Raw genomic sequence first — 23571 nt, forward strand, 5'->3', positions numbered from 1 at the left:
TAAAATAAGCCTAAATGATAAGTTTTATTATAAAAAAATAAAAACTTATTTATTTATAATATCTTTGTAAGTGGTATATCTGAGCAAATTACAATAAATATTTTAAAAATCTGTTCTGTTTATCACATTATGAATAGAAACAATGAGAAAAGTCATGATATAGTATTTAGGAAAGGTTTTGGAATTGCTTACTCTGCCATCACTATAAATGCGAAAATTTATCTTTCTAAGAGCTGCCCTGTCCAAAACTTCTTTGACTGAGCATCCACACGTGACTGTCAAGGTATCAAAGAACAGATCATGGTGCAGTTTATGACCAGCTCTCCTGAGACCTGTAAAAAACAGTAAGTTAATTCTATTAGATGCTGTACTGCTTGCTTACGAAGTATTTGTATAGCAACACTACATCTGTCTCACAAGTAAATGTTCTTACACAACAAAGTGAAATATTCCTGTTGTGTACAGAGCAGTGAAATCATCAGCCTTTTAGTGAAATATCACTGTGCATGAAACACGTCTAGATCAGATTCAGACCTAATTATTAACAGACTGAATCTACAGATCTTTCTGATGTGTCAGATTTGTAATATGTATTGTGCAGAAGAATTCATATATGAATGAACAAGGACAAATCTCAAGACCAGAACGAAAAATCTTGTTACACAAATGGATATTAATTATCATGGAGTTTGCCATAAAGCTTAGACACTTAGTGGTTTTCACAAGAGGCAAGTGGTCTTCCAGCTGAGCTTGCAAACAAAGCATGGATAATTGTAGCAATCCCTCCCCAACTCCCAGCATTCCAGTCCTGCATTGCTCCTTCTGAGAGCAATGATGGTCATGCCAGTTAAAAAAAATACCACCAAAAAAAAGTTTAAGAAAATTTTATTTAAGAAAATGTAAGGATTTAGGAATAGTGTCTGCAATCATTAAATACTCACCTTCAGCCAGGATTAAAGTAGCATTGTGTACCCGTCTTGCAATATCCCTTAATCCATCAGACCCATGGTAGACACCAAACATGGCTGCCATATTAGCCAGAAGAGCCTACAATACAAATACAGGTTAGTATTTTATTAAAAAATACTAAAAAAATACACTAACTTCAAGTTAGCGTAGCAGGAAGTTTCTTTAGCACCCAGGAAAAACACATCTTCAGTTAATGTAATACTTTTATTATACTTTCCAAAAAATAAAAGGTGAGAGAGACAAAATGTATTTATAAACTGTAGACACTGATTATGAACTCAGTGCCCTTTGAAATTTAACTGTCAGTAATTAACATGAGCTTAAATTCAATTACAGCTACATAGAAGTTTGAAGAATTACAAGTAAAACTAGGCTTGTAAAAAAAATCATTTAATATTGCTATAAAAATTTATGAATCATCTCATGAATAGTAAATAACCAGTTAATTATAACAATCCCTCCTCACAATAAGACACAACATTAAGAGCATGAACAATGCATTGATAGAAAGAGTAAGTTTATAAACTTGTTCAGATGAAAGATGGTGGAGGCATGTTGAAAATAACTGTTTCAGGCAATTACTGATTTAATCATGGTATGTTACTGTAAAGAGAGCTTTTGGACAGTAGTATTTTTGCATCAAATCACATGTTCAAATTGTCATGACATATTTTTGTCTAAATAGTTTTTGAATTTCAAAATGGATTCTTTTTTTTTTTTTTCCTACTCGAGTGGGTAATCTTGGGATGATTAGAGACAGATTTTCTAAATAAATTCATTTGGAACACAGCACTACTCAGTGAAGTTCACCCTATGGGACAGATTGGCTCATTCAGAGCTAGGGTCTTTTTTTAAAGGAAACAGATGTTAATACCCTTTTCTCAAGAATGGTTCAATTTTTTCAACAGATTTGAAACATATACACAAGCAATCATATTTCAATGTTCTTTCTTTTTCAGTAAAAACTCTCAGAAGTAAAGCTAACTCAAAGTACCATTGTGTTAGTATGACAACCTTATGGTTCCATTCATTCATTTTCAATATTCAAAGCAAAGCATGATGTTACCTGTGCTGTGCAGATGTTGCTTGTAGCTTTGTCCCTCCTGATATGCTGCTCTCGTGTTTGTAAAGCCAGTCGGTAAACTTCTTTTCCATTTGCATCTCTATGTCACAAATGAAAATGTTGTTTCTGTTACTTCAAAATGACAGCAAATTAAGAGATCAAGCTCTATGCATGTTAACTTCGACTGTCCTCAGAAAAGTGCCAGAGGGAATAAATCAGAAATCAGGATAGACATCAAACAGAGAGAGAGATTAAGGTCTCTAGAGTTCTGTTTACATCATGACTGGCAAATCTGTCCAGTCAGGTATAGTGCACAGCAAGTTTTTTAAGCATGCTATACCAAAACTTGGTATTTACCTTAAAGTGACACAAATTATTCAACTATTTTAACTGAATATACATGTAACCCAGAACTTATTTTGCACACTGATAAGGAACCATCTTTTCTAATGATACCCAGTAATAGCATGCAGAGTTTGTACATAAAAATAACCCGCCCAACAATGCTGTGTGAGATAACTGATAGCTGTGTGAGATTAATTCTCTCTGCTGTGTAGGTTATTTCTTCACCCTACATGGCAACAAGCACTTCAGGCAGGTCACAGCATCATCCTACACAAACGCCGTTCTTTAAGTTCTCTTCCTAAAAATTGAAGCCAATCATTTGCACTTCTAGTTTTCAACAAAAAAGGTGTTAGCTACAATGAGATGGTCAGGTGTTACTCATAAAGACTATGCAAGATAGTCCACAGATGTTTCATGTGGGTCTTCCCTAAAGAGATGAAAGCCGAGGGGAGCCCTTACCTTGTGACACCCACCATCCTGCCTGGCATCATTCTCACTAGGTTTTCCTTGACAGCGAAGAATGCTGCGTGGGGTCCCCCATAGCAGAGTGGCACACCAAATCTCTGGGAGCTACCCAGGACAACATCTACCCCAAACTCTCCAGGAGGCTTCAGAATACAGAGAGCCAGAAGATCAGTAGCACAGCAGGCAAGAGTCTGAGAAAAGAAGTGCACAGAGCAGTCAGTCTCATCCCTGAAGGAACAGTGTTTGCATGGGAGCTGGGTTTGAACAAGGTACACTTTCAAACAATTTCCTATCTCTTGCACAGTGCTGAAGTGTAACAGTAACCTTCACACAGTACCTCATGTAACTAACACTTAGTTTCTAGACCTATGGCTGTTTTATGCTTCAGAGTGAAATCTAATGAGACAAGTAACATTTGTTTTACCCCGTTCTGATGAGCTCTTTCAACAAGTTCAGAGAAGTCTTCCACCTTCCCCTCAGTGTCTGGATACTGAAATAATACTCCACTGACATCCTTTCCACTGAAATCCATCTCATGGGGTAATTTGAGCTCAGTAATAACACCTGTATAACTGGAAAACAAAACCATGTACAATAAGATGTATTCAAAACATTCACTGCCTTGAAGTGATATTTAATATGATGCTATCATGGACTTAGAACATTTTTTTCTTTAACATGCAAAGAGCTGAAGCTGCTTGGCATCTCTAAACACTGAGACTGTTTCATGTCATGGTATATAGAACTGAAGAATAACTGCATTTGATATCATAATGAAATACGCAACAGAGAAGAGCAGAGGATGCCTAACCTACTTGGTATCAACATTTTGCTGCTTTATTTAGCAAGTTTAGCTTTGAGAACCAAGTAATATCTTTAGAAGCTGGTTACCTCAAACTGTAAACTTAAAATGGACTTATCTTTCATTAAAAGAGAAGTTTTACTATCTAAGCTTAGTCATTTCTAAATTAAGTTACATCTAATAAAGGATGATCAGACTGAATTCAAAAACCATATGTATGTATTTGTACAAAAAGGGAAAAATTATACATTTTATTGTTATCATATGTGTAGTCTCCTTTTAAAGATCTTGAATTACTTCACAATAATATTTGAATGGAAAATTAGAAGCAATGCCAAATGTTAACAGATTTCTGTTTCCATTTTGCTAAGAAAGCACAGGCCTATATGCCAAGCATGTTAAGTATAGGGTGAAGAGGTGTAGGTGAAGAGTGATTCGATGTAAGTGAAAATAAAAGGTAGAAAATGTAGAATAACATTACTTGGCTCTAGTTTGGACCACTGCTATAGTCTGAGGGTGGCATCGGGAATCTACATAAAACTTCCTCCTTTTGTTGTGCCTGTTACAAAGAAAAGGGAAAAAAGAAGAGATACATATTAAGAATGTATTATTTTCCATGGAAGTGAAATTAACAGGTTTTATAAATGTGAGGTTTTTTAAAGTAAAAACAGTTGTGAATTTGGGTTATCATAACTCAGTAAGTATGTGATTCAATGAGGTTTCTAGTCAATTTAAAACAAGAAAGTTCACTGCAGATAGTCAACTGAGATTCATATGTGACAAAAATTAAGAGTGGCTATGAAACAGAATTAGAAGCCAACTTAAACACCTGCAAGAATGTCTCTTCTCCTCGTTTCAGCTGGGATAATTTTCCTCCTTGTTGTTGGTATAGTGCTGTGTTTTGGATTTAGGATGAGAACAATGCTGATAACATGCTGATGCTTCAGTTGCTGCAGAACAGTGTTTAGACTTAGCCATGGACTTTTATGCTTCTCATGCTGCCTTGCCAAAGAGGAGGCTGGGGGTGCACAAGAAGCTGGGAGGGGGACAGAACCAGGACAACTGGCCCAAACTGGCCAAGGGAGTATTCCATACCATGTGACGTTATGCTGAACAATTAATATAGGGGAGCTGGCTGGGGTGGGGGGGCATACGGCGTTGCTCAGGGTCATACTGGGCATTGGTCAGTAGGTGATGATGAACAATTGCATTGTGCATCGTTTGCTGTGTACATTCTGTTGTTGTTGTTGTTATTATTATTATATAGTTATCTTCCTTTTCTGTGCTATTAAACTATCTTTATCTCAACCCATATCCTTTTACTTTTTTTCCTGACAATTCTCTCCCACATGCCACTAGGAGGGGGCAGAGAGGTGAGTGAATGGCTGTGTGGTGCTTAGCTGCCTGTTGGGCTAAATCACATCTCCACACACACATACTCTTATAAAGGAATACAATTGGTTTTTAATACTTGAGTTTCCCCATCTAACCAGACAGGTACTATTGAAAGGCTAAAATGCAGCCTAGCATAATAGCTTGGCTCTCCACAGTTAAGAAAGCATGATTTTGTGTCAGATTGATGTTTTGAACAACTGAATAGTTGGAACACGATCACATTTGTGTAGCATCCTTCTTGATAATACAGACCTGCAGTGACCTTGAATAGTCTCCCTCAAACTTCATTTAATTTACATTTAATTCATCTCAAATACCCCTACAGCACAGCTCCCTGGAAGTAGATTTACATATATCAATAACAGTTTCACTTTTAGAGACTCATGACAGATATACTCTGCCGTTGCTTATAAGCCATAATCAACCATTCAATCATATTCAATCATTCAATTCTTCTTGTTCGTGGACACCAGAAATTCATGCCACAGACTGATAGATTATGGGATAAAAGCTAAGGGAACACTGAGAGGCAACAGCAGGTGGGGGAGCCCATGCATATGCTGTTCCAGGCCCACCACAGGAGCCACCAGCCCACCAGAAGCCCACCTCCATGGAGGAGCACAGAGGCACACAGGAAAGTGAGAAGCCAAGTTGAAGACTCAAAAGAGTCTTCCCATGCCCCCCAGGGCTGTCCCAGAACCGTGGGACATTACTGGATGCAGGGGAAGGGCATTTCAGGATTGACCAGGGCTTATTATGGGATGTTAAGGGGAGGAAAGGCAGGAAAAGGGATATATTTAAGTGATTTGGGGAGGAATATGTATGGAAAAAAATGGAGGGATAAGGTGATAAGAAGGGACAGTTGTACATAAATAGTTGCTGGTGGATGCATTTGACTGGCCATGCCATGGTCCCAGTCAATACAGTTTGTCCCTTCTTCTTGTTCATAGAATCATGGAATCACTGAGGTTGGAAAAGACCTTCAAGATCATCTGGTCCAACCATACCCCTACCACCAACATCTACCAACTACTTTTAGTGAGGGACTCTGTTTTGGGGTGTGTATATATATGGAAGTCTGGGTGTCAGCAACAGGAGTCAGACCATGGGTCAGAGGGACTGGGTGTCCATGGTGAGCTGGCTGGAAGGACTGGAGTGAGCTGACCTCAGTGCTAGCACCTGGAGAGGCAGCTCACCCACAGGGGCCTGTGAGGACTCATATATGCTCATTTTGCTTAAGTATTCTCTGACCTGATCTTTGTCCAGCAAGGGTAAGCACTCCTTGCTCCAGACTTTTCCTCTTGTCTATAGGTCCTTAGATTTCTGAAAGCTTGAGACTTCTAATACACATCAACACTAGAAACTTTGTTAGGAACTAAGTGACATGGACAAATCAGAAATCTGCTCACAGTCAAAACACCACACACTACTTCAACCCTCTCACCTACAAATGCCTACACAGTCGAGATGTCTTTGAAACCCCAAATTCCTTCCTGCTGTGATTTAACCATATATTTAAACATATTACCTGTGACATAATTGCATAGCTTCTGCAGCAGCTGTCCCCTCATCCAGCAATGATGCATTAGCCACATCCATTCCTGTGATATCACACACCATAGTCTGGTAATTTAGCAGGCTCTCCAGCCTGCCCTGTGAGACCTCAGGTTGGTAGGGAGTATACTGGGTAACCCTGTAAGAAAAGAATTATGAATTTGTATCACGGAAAATAAATGTATCAGAATTATGCCAATACAGAACAGAATTATGCCACTGGAAACAAACAAACCTGCTATTTGTAAAGTATAATCCACTAACATGAAAATTTGTCAGAAAAGTTATTTTTAGATGGTTGTAATTTATTACCGTCCTGAAAATCTGAGAGTATTTTCTCTATTGATACTGAATTTTTACAGGAGAAGAGTTATCTTCCTCCGTTTTGAAAAGAGAATTTACTTTTAAAACAAAGGTATGAATGCATCTTGGTGAAAAGAGACAGGAAATAGGGTCTGAGTGTGGGAGAACTGAGTCACGTCACAAGATCTGAATGAGGATGCTTAGTTCATTCATATCTAGGTATTGTATTGCCACTATCTTTCAACATATTGTTTGTGTGATCTTTTACTTGCCAAGTACTCTCAAGGGAGGAAAGGCACTTGGCACTTCACAGGACCAAGCTCAATAACATGCCACTTTTTGTGAAATCACAGTTTCCATAAATGTTGGTGAAGAAAAGCAAGACAAATGTGAATTTTATCTATTTTCACCAGAAGAACAAAGATGTATAGGCAACGCATGCAATTCTTTGGAAACGCCAACAGCCTAAGGGGAACACACCATTATAACAGCACAGAGAAAACAAACAAAAAACAAAACAAAACAAAACAAAAACAAACAAACAAAAACAAAGCAGGAAAGGGTCCAAGAATGAAAGGCAAGAACAGAGATCAAATTCTCTTTTGACTGGTAGAGGTTTGGACACTGGGTTCCGCAGTGGTCCAGGGCAGACTTTACGCCTGTTTTAACCCAGAGCAGTGGCCAGAAACCAGCGATAAGAATAGGAGATGAGCTACACAGATTTTTACAGAACAACCTGCAGAACCTGTGATATAGAGCAAGATGATGTTGTGGTAAGGAGCAATAAAACAGCAGTGCAAGGAAAGGAAGAAAAAGGTCCTTAAGAGAATAGAAGAGATAGAGAGATGGACATACTTCACAAGCAAATTCAAAGTATTCAAGAGATATAGTATTGAAGGCAGGACCAAAGAAGATATGCCAAGTGCTATTTACTGGGTATGTTCTTTGCTAATGTATTTACTGTCTATTTAAGTGATACATCTGCTCAGATTTCTCACGTATAATAATCAGTGTAGTGACAGTAAACAGCTATATATGAAGTTTGATGACTTTCCCAAATATTCAAGGTGTGTTTTTTTTCCCAGCTGCTAAGCTACACTTAACACTAAGTCACTTATCTTAATAAAACTGATTATACAATCAGAAACTGAGACCATGGCCTGTGCTGCATATAATATTGCTCATTACAAATAGCAATAATGTATTTTCTCCACATCTTCTAAACTCAGTTTTTAATGTCAGATAAACTGTCAGTACGGCAGTTTGGAGATTTGTTTTCTGAATGCTCCCTCAGGTCTCACCAATACAAAGAGTTGTTCCAAATACCTTTGCAAGAACAATAAACTCCCTTGCATACAAAAAGAAACTACTCCACACTTAAAATTAATAATCCAACTTTCACAATTCATGAACTTCAGCTAGAGGTCTTTTTTTTCTTTTTTTTTTTCTCTTTTCTTTTTCTTTCTTTTTTTTTTTTTTGCATTATAACTTGCAGGAGGAGCTGGAAGTAGAGAAAAAAATAACCAAGAATCATTGGTTAGCATTTGCTGAAATAATGATTTAATAAAAATGAGATTTTAATTAAAGTTGAGATTACCATCTATATGGTTCATTTCAACAAAAAAATTGTTTTATTTAACCATTATTGATTAGGAACTAACACAAAATGAGATAGGTTGACAAAATTAGAGAAATCAGTAGCTGAGAAGCAATACTTCACATTAAACATGGGTTCAAAGTTTGCTATAGGACTTTCAAATTGCATTCTATATTTGTTTTCAAAGACAAAATGAGTCAAGTTCATGACTTCTTACAATACAAGAATCAGTTTTGGTAAGATTTTATTTTTTATAAATGCAGATAGACTTTAAAATAAAAGCGTCAAAACAGACCATTCAAATTCGATACCTAGAAAACTATTTTAATACCTTCAGGGATTTCTACTCATAGAATGGTTGAAGTAAAAATTACCAATTTCAGAGATCAACAAGAAGTTCAACGTGAGATCTTGAATTCCTGTACTAGTGCAAATTATCATGCATGAAGTTTAACAGTAGTACAGGTGAATACACCTTCTGTAATGTTAAAATATTTATTTAAACACAAGTTTTTTTCTTGTAAGGTTATTTGGCACTGTCTAAGCATCTAAATCCTGTAACATAATAACTATACTTCTCCACAGTTTCTTTGAATAAAATGACTGGTTTTAGTCTGCACTGCAGCTCCTGCCTGAATATTTCTTACAATCTATACTACATGGTAAATGACCTGAAGTCATTTAAAAGTCAACTCCTTAAAAGTAGAAGTTGTTCTTTAAGTAAACCTTTGTACAAATAAAATCTCTAAAAAGCACACAGAACAAACAGCAGCAACAACAACAACTCAAACAGACCAAAACCAAACAAAAAACACAGCAATGGCTCTCTTAGCCCCTTAGCTCTTAGCCCTCTTAGCCTCTCTCTAACCCCTTAGGTTTGTTCAAGTGGCTACGCTGTAGGTAAAAGTCCAGCACCACCAACATTGAAATGAAAAGGAAGAATTGCTGTAATGATGAGGAATACAAACTAGAAACTGCATCTTTTTCAAACAAACAGGAGAAAAATATCATGTCCAGCCTGTGTCTTTTCAGACCAAAATTAATTCTGCACACCAAGATTCCTAAGCTAATGAAGGCAGATTAATCATGACAAAGGAAACTTCATGAGAGGCTAACAGAGCCTTTCTTGAGCCTGTGTCAGGCCCATCGTGACTTTAGTAGTAAGTGGCTTTTATTTTTGTAGCTATTTAAAACACTGATTGTGTTTAATTTTTCACCCTTTGCCTCATCCTACTCTCAGAAATGCCAACTTTAAGACACTGATTAAGGTTTTAAGAGATACTTAAGTAATAACGTGTCTCAGCAGCACTGCAGACTGGCATCAAAGCAAGCAGTATCTAGGAAACACAGGCTTTCAGCCAAAGGCTAGGCTGCTGATCAAAAATCTTGGCTTACAAAGGAGCAGAAGTTTTTGTACATAGGAGGAGGGGTTGTTTTAGGTTTAACAACAAAACAGATGATACATTATAACTGCAAGATTAATAATTATGGCTTCTTTATACTAAAGTTGGCTCTTGCTTCTACTTTGCCTTACAACATTTGCTTTGGGAAATAGTAATGAAATGGCAGAGCATGCAAAGACTCCATTACTGAACAATGCTCAGTGAACTAGTTCTTGATTAGCATTTTTAGCTTCACAGTCAATAAGATCTAAAAATATCGTAAGTTCACCATGTATCTTCTTTCATAATTTTTCTATCCTTTTACTAAATCTCTGGAAATTTATTGGACTCATAATCAACATTGTACTTTCACTTTGTTATAACATATGTTCTTGCAGTTTTAGCCATTCAGAAGACTAACCTTAGGCACCAGCAGAGCTGGAATTGGTTTGAAATTCCAGTCATACAGAATATTCTTTTTGAGATCTGACAGTTTGTGAAGATAAAAGGAACCTATAGTATAAAAATACCACTAGCATAATTTGAAAACAATGTACATAAGCAATATCTTACTCATGGGTTAGAGAAAGCTGGATGGTCTTATGACAGGGCATGGAGACATGCCAGTTTCCAGTCAAAGCAAAGACACCAAATTTACTGCCAATTTGGCATGCTTTGTGAGTTGCTTGTGCAGCTTTCTGTATCCGGTCTGCAAGTAGATGCCAACAGCTTAATGTTTATATCAGATTTTTGCACAGTATGCAGTAATTTTCAGAATGCAATCCAGGAGTGCTTAAGTGCTACTAGCTACTAAATTGCAGAACTAATGTTAAGATTGCAGGTATCCTCGGTACAGTTACTATATTCTTACTTATTTAATGTATAGGGGGGAAAAATGAAGTGAGCTGTACTTTGGAGACCTCCGCATCATGCTCCATTGCAAGGTGTTAGTGTGATGTTAAAAGCCTGCTAGAAATTTAAGTTCCAAAAATAGGTACTATGCTGCTTTGACATACAGGTCAATAAGAAGCTCTTACGTTAATAAGAAGCCTAAGCAGCCTATAAGGTGATCTCTGAAGGCAAGTACTCTTCATATCCTTAATTACTCATTTGTGTTCATGTTATAGCACAAAATTAATTGAGTCTTGTACTAGGGAAAAAGTTTAGCACATTTTGTGTAAAAAATGTTAATGTGTATGTGAAAATGGGATACAACAAAATAAAAACTGTGTATTTGCACTGGATGTTGCATTACCAGTAGTATGCCCCAAAAGAAATCCTTCTGCCTACATTTCGAAGTTGAGGTGCTCTAAAAATAAAGCAAGTATACACACAGATCTGATTTGGAAAAGCAGGCTAATATTTTTGCTCTTATCAAATGAGTACAGAAAATACCTTTAAGACCTCCTAGTGCTACCATGGAACTGTTAGTTACAGACTGCCAGGAACAAGGAATTGTTGGCAGCTAGTAACCAAGACTAAATGTAAAACAAGTATCAAAAATAAGCTTCTGTGACTAATCAAATCCCTCACTAAGGAGACAGGAATTTTAACTGCAGCATTCCAGTAAAGCACTGCCCCACTACAGAAGGTTCTCTGCTTATTTTCTAACTTTGAATCTAAGTGTTTGTTAGATAAAAAGTTATCTAAGAACTATCTACCCAAGGAGTTTTGAAATAGCTTCATTCATCAATACACAAGTCCTTTCAACAATACAGAAGTAGTTTCAAATGAGATTCAGACTTAAAAGAAAAGGATGCCCACGCTTTTCTGAAGCTACCAGTACAAACTACTCCTGATTGCTGACTTCCTAGGCACTCATTTAGTGCATGGTTTTGGTCAGGCAGTTTTATCTCAAATTAAGCTAATCAACTTCGTTACAAAGATATTATAGATTGTTGTCCAGGTGCTTCAGAAAGTTTTGAAACTCCATCAATGTCAAATATTTTCGTATCAGAATCTGAGATCTGGGAATATTTTTTCTGGCAGATCTTCTGAAGAAAGCAGTGTGGGTCAGTCATCTCATTTTCTCTGCTGACAGTACATTTTGTTTTAAACAGTTTCCTCATGAAATCTACCTTCACTCTTCCTACATTCTGCTCGCAATTCCAACTGTACTAAATATTGAAAAGTCCTTCATTTCTATTCTCAGGCTCTCTTTTTCAAACTTAGATTTATATTCCAACACAAATCTTGCTCTAATGTGTGCTAAGCAATGGGAAGATATTAGTTACATGAGCCAGAACCAAGCACAAAAAATACGCTTGGATTTGCAGCATTTCCCCTGGACCTATAATGCAAAGTGTATTATTACTGATAGGTGTTGCAGGGAGAGGTTTGATTTCTTAAGTAGCTTCCACAAAGCCTGTATACTTATGACGTTTGCATAACTCCTAATAAATTTCTTTTATCATCCTTTTGTAAGTTTAGTTTCTAGAATTCTAAGTTGATTTAGGACACTCCAAGAACAGATTTCTGGATAGACTCTACCACTTGTTTTACTAGCACGATATAGTTTTTTAGGTTTTAAAAATATGTAGTTCATTTTGGTTCACTACGTTTTATATTGTTCTTATTTTTGTCTCTAGCAATTGGCTATTTGTTTTGTTCCACTGAAATGAAATATTTAGTTTACATATTTTGCAAAAAGAAGATGGGAATAAGACCAAATAAAACTTGGTTTAAATGTATTGCGTAGATTCCTTGGATATAAAAATTGCAACTCTGTGGTCATTTCAGAAGTCTGAGATGCGATAAAGCATACAAGACCAATAATTCATAGTCTTGGACAGCTGCAGATACACAGACACATTTACGATAACCTAAAATACAAAAAATAGTATCTAAGCAACAATTTTTTATTTATTTATTTTTTTTTACAGTTACTCGACTTTTAAAAACATATAAACTTAGTTGGAAAGCTGCCAGGCAGAGAAGGACCTGGGAGTACTCGTGGATAGTTCGCTGAAAATGAGCCAGCAGTGTGCTCGGGTGGCCAAGAAGGCCAACAGCATCCTGGCTTGCATAAGAAGCAGTGTGGCCAGCAGGGCTAGGGAAGTGATTGTCCCCCTGTACTCGGCTCTGGTGAGGCCTCATCTCGAGTACTGTGTTCAGTTTTGGGCCCCTCACTACAAGAAGGACATCGAGGTGCTTGAGCGAGTCCAGAGGAGGGCAACGAAGCTGGTGAGGGGCCTGGAGAACAAGTCCTACAAGGAGTGGCTGAGGGAGCTGGGCTTGTTCAGCCTGGAGAAAAGGAGGCTTAGGGGCGACCTTATTGCTCTTTGTAAGTGCATTAAAGGAGGCTGTAGCAAAGTGGAGGTTGGCCTATTCTCCCACATGCCTGCTGAGAAGACAAGGGAGAATGGGCTCAAGTTGCATCAGGGGTGTTTTAGGTTGGATATGAGGAGGAACTTCTTTACCGAGAGGGTTGTTAGGCATTGGAACGGGCTGCCCAGGGAAGTGGTGGAGTCACCATCCCTGGAGGTCTTTAAAAGACGTTTAGATGTTGAACTTATTGATATGGTTTAGTGGAGGACTTGCTAGTGTTAGGTCAGAGGTTGGACTCTATGATCTTGAGGTCTCTTCCAACCTAGACATTTGTGTGATTCTGCATGAACTTCAACTACTGTTTGTGTTAAAACAAGATTACGTGGTAAATAAGATGTCACTTACTATTTTAGTACGCTTCAAAAAAGGATGTTATTGACTATAGATAAGGGAACTTCTAGATCAAATGAAACAATACACAGTATCAGTGATGTTCAGTGCCGTGGAAAGTGAAATTCTGCATTAATTTTAGCTTTTCTGTTGCACCACATGTGTGTTACAGTTCTTTAGAACAAAGCCAATACCGAATGAGTATTTATAATCAATCACAGAATCACAGAATTTCTAGGTTGGAAGAGAGCCAAGCCTTGGTGCTTTTGCCAATAAAAAAAAAATCAAGAAACAAAAGTCTATTTTTATTTAGATTAATGCTGTTCATAATATACAAATTAATGTTTTAAAAGGTTTCCCTTTTTACATTTGAGCAACATCAAAACACCAGTCAAATTCATATCTGTCAGCCAGGTCATTTTTTGACTTTTCCCCAAACAAATTGTTCTTATCAAATTGATGTTTAAAGTATAATATTCTCAGTCTCTTCAAAAATGAATTATCAAGTATTTCTGCCTACCTATTTTCAGGCATCAGTGGAGTAAATTATTTGTTCAAATAATAACATACTATATGGATATATATTCAAACTCTTGAAGTTCTCTTGTTTCAGAACCAAAAATAAATAAATAAATAAAAATCAAGACTTTTAAGAGAAAAGCCTTCGAGATTTCTGAGTCTGCTTTCCTGTTCTCTTTCTGAGACCATAATCAGACTATTGTATGGTATTTAACAACTTCCACCCAACACACAGCAGAGGAGGGAGCTGCTTTAGTTTTCACAAGAAGCTAGGAAAGAATTACTTCTGTTTAAGAGGTAAGTTCTAATATTTCCTTAAAGCAAATGGAAATATTCTTGGTTTAGTTCATAATTAATAGGAGTTGTGACTTTTAAGTCAATGAAATGTTTTACAGGAAAAGCATCTTCTAAAGTAAATTACATACATGTTTCTCCTTTCTAGCTTCAGTACAAACTGCACTTACACACCAGTATCAGATATATGAAAGTCTTAGAAAAATAGCTTTGAGGCATATTTGTCTGTGCTCTAGATTTGATGAACTTCATATGCGTATTTATACATATGCATTTAACAAGAAAGTGTTGTACATTACCATCCTGCATTCTCCAACAAATTCCGTGCAATGGGTTGAGGCACTGAGCAGTTGTAATAACCCATGCCTATATAGGACCTCCATATCTTGTTCTTGCTTGCAATATTGTATAAAGTTTCAAGGATTTCATTTTCACCTAATTGAGAAAAAATTAGGTCAGAAAATTTCAGTTATACATAATGCTAGAAGAGTTTAACTAAAATGACTTGTACTCCTGAGCAAAAAAATACAGCATCAGAGACACACATAAACAATAACAGAGTAAGGCTGAAATGATAAAATATTCCGGGAAAGTTTAAGTTCCACCAAATATGGGCATTTCTCCCCAGTCATTTCAAAAACAGCTGATCTGGATACAACCAAAATTAAATATCTATATAACTCCTAGGTTGTCTGTTCACGTTAACCAGACTTGACAGTTCAGTTGCAAATATTTAATTTTAGGAAGTTACACCTTTAAGACATTAAGTAAAACTAAACAACGCGAGTTTCATTCTCTGACAAAAAATGCAGGAACTGAACAACAGTGTTCCCACCAATGTGGAAATGATAATTTGAGAAAACGAAATGTGAGAAAGATGTTGGCAAATGACTTAAGGAGCTCTCTTTTTTAATGCAATAAACAATCTGGGTCTCTTGCATATGCATTAAAATACATCTCAGAAGGGACTTTTCATTAGCCAAGTCTCATAGAATCAGCACTAGATGAAGCTATAACCACTCATAACTGTGATTTAGTGTGCTTAACTGAGCCTTTTTTGCACAAACAGGACTCACATCAATCATCCAGGAGTAATTTCTTAATATTAGAGAACTTTTTTTTTTTCCTCCACAGACTTCAATCACTTTCCGTAAGCAATTGATAGAATGGAAGAGTTTTATTCATTTAGTTTTAGTATGCTCCATCAGTTTATTAAAATATAGTGTGAATACTATATTTCTATCTTAAGAAATTCCATGTAAGATTAGCTCTGAAATCAATCTGCCAATCTAGTTTAAAGATTACAATACAATGCTTTTGAAGTGGACAAACATAGATATTACCACTTCAGCTCTGATTTCAGAATTCGTGTCTCTTCCTCTTACTTGAAATGCTTACATGTTTTTTAAAATATGTATTTATCCCCAGATGTGACCCTGGAAACTGCTGTATGGATGCAGGACAGCAGCTGCATTAAGTTCTTCTGTTCATTCTGCATTGCAATCTCAAAAGCAGACTTTGGAATATCAGTGTATAAATTATCAACACAGAAAAGCTTGGGACCTGGATGTTTAAAATCTAGTTTCTCACTGTACGTTATTCCAATCAAGAAAGCTCAAGTCAAAACATTTATTGCTCTCGAATCTGCTGGCAAATTATTTTCCATAGAAAATGTCATGGTTTTGAATTAACTTCTTCTGCAGCCATAGATACTAGCACTTCATCTCTGATTACAGAGGTCATCTCTCTTCTTCCTTTTACTCTTAGAGCTGGTATTGCATTCAATGCATAAAGATTTTTTTTAAGTCTTTTTTTTTTCCCCAATTAATTTATTCCACAGTCATCTAAATCATAATCCCGACCACTAAGATTTATTTTTTTTTGTATGGATTCTTCAGTTCTGACTTCAAAGCTCATTGCTTCTCTGCCTCTTACTCAGTCTACTGTTACGTTCAATATACAAAAGTTAATTTATTGTTTTTAGTAAACTGTAGGGTGGGTTGCTTTTTCTCCTTTTTCCCTGGAGATTCAGGAGCCATATGTTTCTTATACTTGAACTCAGCAATGTCCAAGGAAAAGTTTCTAAAACATAGTAAACAGTTCCACTCCCCCATACTCCTCCTACTGTGCTTATTCAAAACAGATTCACTTGTTATTTATTTTAGTAAGGGCTTTAACATTACTGAGATCTTCCTCTATCACTTGCAAACCAAAACCTCGATGAAAGATGGTTTTGTGTTCAGTTTAAAGGGGAGCATTGTATTCTTGCAAAATTCAAACTTCATCAATTTTGGGGCAATTGCAAAGCATTTGTTCATTTGACTCCAAGTTCAGTTGAAGGCCGAAGTCTTTTTATCATTTATCTTGCTCACTACCCCAAAATGTCACACACACAAAATGCATGAAAAGCATAAATTCCATAGTAAACACATACCACAAACACTGTACTATATGCCAGATAGTTTCCTTTGTCTTCTTGATTGGGCATTTCTTCTAGAAAGTTAAGAGTCTTTTCTCAGCAAATACAGCTAACAACTATCATGTGAACACACTGAACATTTGACAGAGCTCCCTGAAATAACAACACCTTTTACACACTGATGCACTGCACAAAACAAAAAGCCTTAGCAAGACCTTAAGCAGCTTAAGCCCCAATTAAGCTTCCAACTTAAAGGTAGAACCACATATAGCGCTGGCTATATTTTCATAGTTATGAAAGTTACCTCTGGGAACAGTCACCCTATTAGTTGTAACAAAGGTAGTGAAATACTGTAGGGCACACTCATTCCATTCCTGCATCACTTCACTCGCCCTGCTCCATCAGTCGTAACAAGGGCAACAGCATTAGCAGCTCAAATACACACCTCCAACATTTGGCATGCTTCTTCAAAAAGACCTGGGATGACTACTCCTTCACAGTGCCCCACGCTGCTGGGAGGCAGCTCAAAGCATGAGACATCTCTTTAAGGTGTCCCATAAGGAATTGCACCCCTGAACAACTCAAGTCAACAGCCCCTGAAGTGTCTATCCAGTCTGGCTGGACAAAAGCAAACATTAGTCCATAGGGATTTATGACAAGTTAATTTTCCACGCATTCAGTGCTTGCTTCGCATTGGTATAGTTCTGAATTCAAGCAAAACTAACCCAAGCAAGGGTCAAAGAAATCGATGCATACATAGTGGCCCAAACTCTGACTGTTCCTGATAGCAGGAACCCTGCACTGGTGGTAGGACAGTTGTGTGTGGTGGGAGGATGGGAGGTATGGCTCAGGCTGAGGCACAAGAAGCTCAGACTGGAGACAAGGAGAAGCTTTTCACCACTGGGACAGCCCAACCACGGAGCCAGAGCCCAGGCAAGGTGGGCCTCTGCAGCTTGGGTGGGTGAAGCCCTCACTCCCTGGCTGGGTGAAGCCCCGAGCAGCCTGGGCTAGGCCTGCTCTGGGCAGGAGTGGGGTTGAACACCTCCCCAGGGTCCCACCAGCCTCAGCAGGACCTTACATCCTGGTTCCCAGCAGCGGCAGCTGTATTCTCCACTCCCCTCAGCCTAGCTTTTAATAACATATGCCTATAACATGACTTGTGAAAGGTGTCTAGCACTGCATTTTAAGTGACTGACACTAGTAGAAAGGCAGAAGAATGCTAACCACAAGCGATCTTAAACACACCTAATAACCCCTTTTTCAAAATCAAATCACTGAGTTTTCAACTTAGGGGACAGAAGGGTCACTGAGACCAGAAAATTATACATTTAATCTGCTGTATGTACCCTAGGGCATATGTAGTGAAAACACATCTTGTTCATGTGTTTTAGCCTCAAATAAACATTTACAAGACTAGTATTTCAGCAAGTGTCAATACCTGCAAGTTAAAACCACAACTTTTAAGACCTCAGTGTTGCATTGCAAATTTCTCTCAGCTCTCCCCGGCAACAGGTGAAATAAAGAAATATACAAATTGGGGAAATAAAATTGAATTAGAAAATTTACTACTATTAAGAAACAGTTGGAAATTGGCTATCAAACTTAGATGTTTCTTGCTAGTTTCTGAAATAGCATGGCTGAAGTGCCTTTATCTTTAATTAATTTCACTGGTAGTAGTCTATAAATCCTTTAAGAACCTTATTCAGCAAGAAGTAAAACTGCCAGGTAAGTCACTGCAGTTGATCTTTATTCCCCTCATTATTACATTAGATATGATCAGCGACAGTACCCAGGATAAAGTTCATTGATCTTGCAGCACTCTTATCAGACAGCTGTGGAAAAAAACTCACTAAAGCTACCACTAGGAGTTCAGCAAGGACACTTCAGGACTGCCACCCCCTACACATCCACAGGTAGAAAATGCAAAATACATCACAAAAACAGTATGAAGTGAGTTACCCTGTCATAAAATAAATTTCTGCTAGTCTTTTAGTGTAAAGCTACTATCCTAAACACTTATGAGATACCTGAAAAAAAAAAAAAAAAAAAAAAAAAAAGAAAAGAGAGAGAGAGTATCCAGAGAAGTTCAGAGAGGAGCCAACAGGGAGAAAAAAATAAAAAAAAAAAAAGTGAGAGAAACAGATTGAGATTTACAACTTACACTTACCCAGCCTGCACATGCTGAGATTTACCTGCATAGCAGTTGAATTTGAAAACAGAAACAGTCTTTCTCACAGACTGACTGTTTCTGAACCACATCCTTTTCAGAAAGGTTTAGGCTGTAGACTCAATCGGTTCCTTACACAGGTTTTGTAGACTAATCTTTGTAACCCCTTAGGTTTTATAGAACAAGTAGGAATGTTTTGGAAGAAATCATGTTAGAATTGATAGACTCATTCTTTTAAGTCAAAACCTAGAATTTGGGTTAATAGGCAGCATTGCAGGGATAACCATTACTGATACACAGTGTCAGTTTTCAGGGATAAAAGGAGGGTTACTTATATATAAAGTGATACTGACTTCAAAAGTTCTTTGACTTCAAATGGGTCAGGCACTACATATGTGCTACAGCACCTTCAGTAATTGGAAAAAAAAAGCTAGCTGTTAAGGTTCACTTGCAGTCACAGTGGGAAAACGCTCTGTAGTAACAGCTGATGACAAATAACTACATATTGAACAGATGCCTAGTCTTTGTTGTGAATATTGATTAAACAGAAGCTATATGCCAAAACAGCATGTTCCCTGGCCTAAATCTGCAGATAAAGCTGACTCCAAAAAGCCTCCCTTCTAGAGTAAGTTCAGAATAAGTCCTGCAAACCAGGACTTTTAACTCCTTGGTCCCTACTGGCCTTCACTGTTATGTTCAGGAGGTTTTACAGCATTGACTGTCAGTGGGCTCATGGCAGCAGGCACTTTTAAAATGGCTTTTTTCCTTTCTGGCAGCAGAGGAACATGGATACTTCTGTCATACCAATGACAGCAACTCATTTCAAATACTTCTTAGCACAAGTTGCACTATTTTTCTCCTTCACCACTGACCATGTCTATACTAGAAGACGTTTGCCAGAAGAGTGCTGAGAAAACTGAAAGAGCATTCTTAGTGTAGATGCACTTGTAGACACCTGTAAATGTAAAGTTTAGTATCTACCATTCACACATATGCTACTATCCACTTGGGGCTAGAGTCTTTCTCTGTCAATATATTGTCTGTCAGGGAAGTAATGAAGTTTGAAGCACACTTCTGTGCTAAGAAAACTAGGAAATGTAACACAAAGAAGTGCTTCTACTGTAATGAGATGTTTTATTTAGGAATGGTAGAATATGCTATAACATTTAAAACGGCTTTTCAATATAAACTGCAACATAAGCTAGAGGATTTCTTTTACTGCTGTTGCATACAGACAGATAATTGATTTTCTAACTTTTAGATAATTTGTGGCATTACCAGTGAAGGATCTGTAAAGCAAAACAATCCCATTGCCACACCTAATCAAACTTTGAAGATATATACATCAAATATCTTTTCCTTCTCTATGCTGTTGGTACAGTTTCACAGCTCACATTAGAGCCTTGTCAATTTGCCTAGATCAGCTGTCCTCAGCTGATACATAGTCCTCAATGGACATTTTTCTCCTGTGTCTCCTTTTTCTTCATGTGGAGCGTAGCTGTTATTTCACATTTAGATCTGAGACAAGGCTTAAGGCTATAAAATCTTAAAAAATTAGAGTAATTACAGAGACATAAGATACCCATCCAGACATGTCATTTATGGTATATGCATAGTTTTCTTGGGCTATAATTCTAGCTATAAGCAACAACTTTAAAGAGACTTCAGTGCAGGCTCAACTGCATTTCCCGATACGAAGGAGTAGCTTGAGTACAGCTCAATTGCTCAGTTGCACACTAACCTGTCACTATGTCAGGAGTCACCATTTGCTTTTATTGAAACAGAGCTGTTCAGAAAAATTGAAGTGTATATTTAAACCATTAGAAATTGCCATAGTAAGAACTTTATAAATACTGTAGTTAAACAACACATTTTTAATGGCCTTGCCCTGTTCTCTCATCACATGTATGAGTTCTGGGAATAGCGGGGGCAAAACTGTCTTCATTCAAACAAAAAGAGCACATTTAAAAAATGATATAGTTCTCACAACACTTTCCCCATTTGTTATTTTCTTTCAGTACAAGGTATGGGGATGATAAACGATATACTGTACTTACATAAGTTAATTCCACACTGGTAAATAGAAAGACATGTTCTCTCTAATTGTACATTATCAAGGAATCAAGTTTTATCCAGAATATGTTGTTCTAGGTCCAAGGTGTTCGAAGTAAAACTGCGTAACGTTAAGCTGAGACTTCTAACTCTGCTTTAACAAGCTGTGAAGTTTTCTGCTACCAATGGAGTGGAAAACTAAGTGGCAAAATTTTGCACAAGTTACAAAAGACAGCTAGTCTGTCACACTGAGGGAAGAAAAGGCAGTAGTGTACAGACAAAAGTTTTCTGTACTTCATCTCTTTTGAGAACTCACCGCATGCAGCGCAATGTGAGACTGCATCACAGTCACATTCTTTCAAAGTATAATAGAACTTGAACAGCATAACAAATGAAGCCAAAGAGCCAGTGGACTACATGCACCACTAGCTAATGAGGTCCCCTTGCACAGCAAGAACTTGCATGCAACAGACCATCACTAATTCATAGTTGATTTAAGAGATATCGCCTTCAAACAACATGAAAATCAATATGAGAACACACAGAACTGCATCAAGATTTTGACTTAAGTTGGCATTACTGGTTTGGCGTTCATTAATGTGAATTTTGTTTATTCTTAACTGTACAGTATCACAGTAATGTCTATTTTAGAACCATAAACCTTTGTAAGGATATCATGTATAGAGTCACAAAAATGAAGAACGTTTTTTTAAGTAGTACTTATTAGTGGCAATTTGTCTCCTCTTAAAGACTATAAAAAAGTATTTAAGAAGTTCTCTTTCCTGAGGACAAACACAAATACCTCTTCAGTCAGGGAGTATTGACCAAAGTACACTAACTATAGGAAAGCTCACAAAGGAAGTACTTACAGCAGCAGCCACATGGAGAGAAGAAGATGATTAAACCTCACTTCTCCTGCCCACCCTCATAGGGTGGGAAAGTCAAGTGTCATTGCACTAAGGGAGCATTTCACCAGATGGACCTTTCTGCCAATGCCCAGCTCCATCATCCCAGCCCCAGCTTCCCTGGGTGTGCTCCCTGGCTCTGCTCCTGACGGCAATGCCCCACCTGGCACCCACCCAGGACTCCCTGAGCAAGCACACTCCAGCCGTGGTACATTGGTAAGCAACGCGAGGAGCCAGTCACAGGGACCGCAATAACCCAGGCAAGGGATCAAGACATAAATACAAAGCTAATACCAGCCAAATCGCCTCTGGTATCTGAACAGCCAAGGAGATTTGCAAGTTTTGCTGGAATTGCTTAGGTGGGTGCATTGTTAAGGGTTTCCTTCGCTCCCTGGGTTATGTTTACACGTGATGTCCGATACATCTAGACAGTGAAAACTTTTAAAAATATTAACGTGAGGACTCATTGAGCCACATCAAGTTGTCTACAGCGATTTGCTCTGGTGCCACAATAGCCGGCTCAGATGCCTCACATTCCTGCTCCGCACCCATCTCCCTCAGCCGGAGGGATTCAAAAGGCCAGCCGGCAGCCCCTCGGGCACCGCTTAGAGGGGGGTTCACGCAGGTTTTGCGGGCTTTTAGGGCGTGCACGCTCCCACCCGGGGGCGCGGGGAGCACACAAAGGCGCCGCGCAGAAGCACGGGAGCCGCGCGGGGCCGGCAGCCCCGCCGAGGGGCGATGTTTCGCCACGCCTCCCCCTCCGCATCGGCATCTCGGGACAAAGCGGCGGCCCCGAGCCGAGAGGCGGCTCCCGGGCGGCTTTCCCCCCACCCGCGCTGCTGCGACAGGCAGAGCCCGGGAGGAGGCTGGGGGCGGCGGGGTCACTCACCCACGGGGTCCTCCATCCTCAGCGGCCTGCGCAGCCGGATGCTGCCCGGGATGGCTTTATCCATCAGCTCCTCGACGCTCTGCAAAGAGGCGGCGGCACGCCGGCGTTAGCAGACCCCAGACCCCACGGACACCCCCAGCAGCAGCTCCAAAAAAGCCCCCCCAAAAGGCCGCACGGACGCCCACCTGCACCCCGAGGGCTCGCAGCATCTCCCTCTTCTCCCCCTCCCGGGGGCCGATGTGCCGCCGGGAGAAGTCATCGTGCCGCGGCAGCAGCTGCTCGATGCACCGCGCCGCATCGCCTCCGCCTCCTCCTCCTCCTCCTCCTCCACCGACCCACCGCTGCTGCTGCTGGTTGTGCTGCTGCTGCCGGTGCTGCCCACCGCCCCCAGCCGGCCGCAGGTGCCTCGGTCCCCCCCGGGCCGCCAGCCGCCCCCACCAGCGCCCACAGCTCTGCATGGCCCCGCCGCAGCCGCCGCTGCCGGCAGCCCACGCTTTGTGGCCGGGGCGGGGGCGGCGGCGGCGCGGCCCCCTCCGGCGGCGCCAATGGGGCAGGGGGGCGGTGCCCTGCTCGCTCCTCCCCGCCGGCACCTGCCCCCCCCCCCCCCCCCAACCTTCCCAAAAAAATCCGCCCCGCTCGGCCCTGACCCCGGTGCCGAGGCTCCCCCTCCCTCCCTCCCCCCGACAAAGCCAACAGTAAAGTTCTGGTGCTCCTTCTACGGTGCTCCATCTATCCGCCTGTGATTAATTTCATCATAGACATCAATATCATCATTGTAGGAAAGCTGGCATAGG

The 23571-nt window shown here is 39.2% G+C and overlaps 1 protein-coding gene across 1 annotated transcript in view; it reads right to left on the reverse strand.

Moving 5' to 3' along the window:
• GLDC (glycine decarboxylase) overlaps positions 1–23202 on the reverse strand; it is a gene marked incomplete at its 5' end in the record, with an annotated part of 41169 nt that extends 17967 nt beyond the window's left edge. The window contains 10 exon segments of the mRNA NM_001310367.1: positions 193–332; positions 942–1047; positions 2036–2132; positions 2837–3033; positions 3267–3414; positions 4126–4203; positions 6568–6732; positions 14645–14780; positions 22778–22856; positions 22963–23202. Of these exon segments, the coding sequence (NP_001297296.1) occupies positions 193–332; positions 942–1047; positions 2036–2132; positions 2837–3033; positions 3267–3414; positions 4126–4203; positions 6568–6732; positions 14645–14780; positions 22778–22856; positions 22963–23202 (1386 nt within the window).
• Positions 23203–23571: the final 369 nt, after the last annotated feature.

This window comes from Anas platyrhynchos, chromosome Z (assembly GCF_047663525.1).
Source record: "Anas platyrhynchos isolate ZD024472 breed Pekin duck chromosome Z, IASCAAS_PekinDuck_T2T, whole genome shotgun sequence".
Lineage (NCBI taxonomy): Eukaryota > Metazoa > Chordata > Aves > Anseriformes > Anatidae > Anas > Anas platyrhynchos.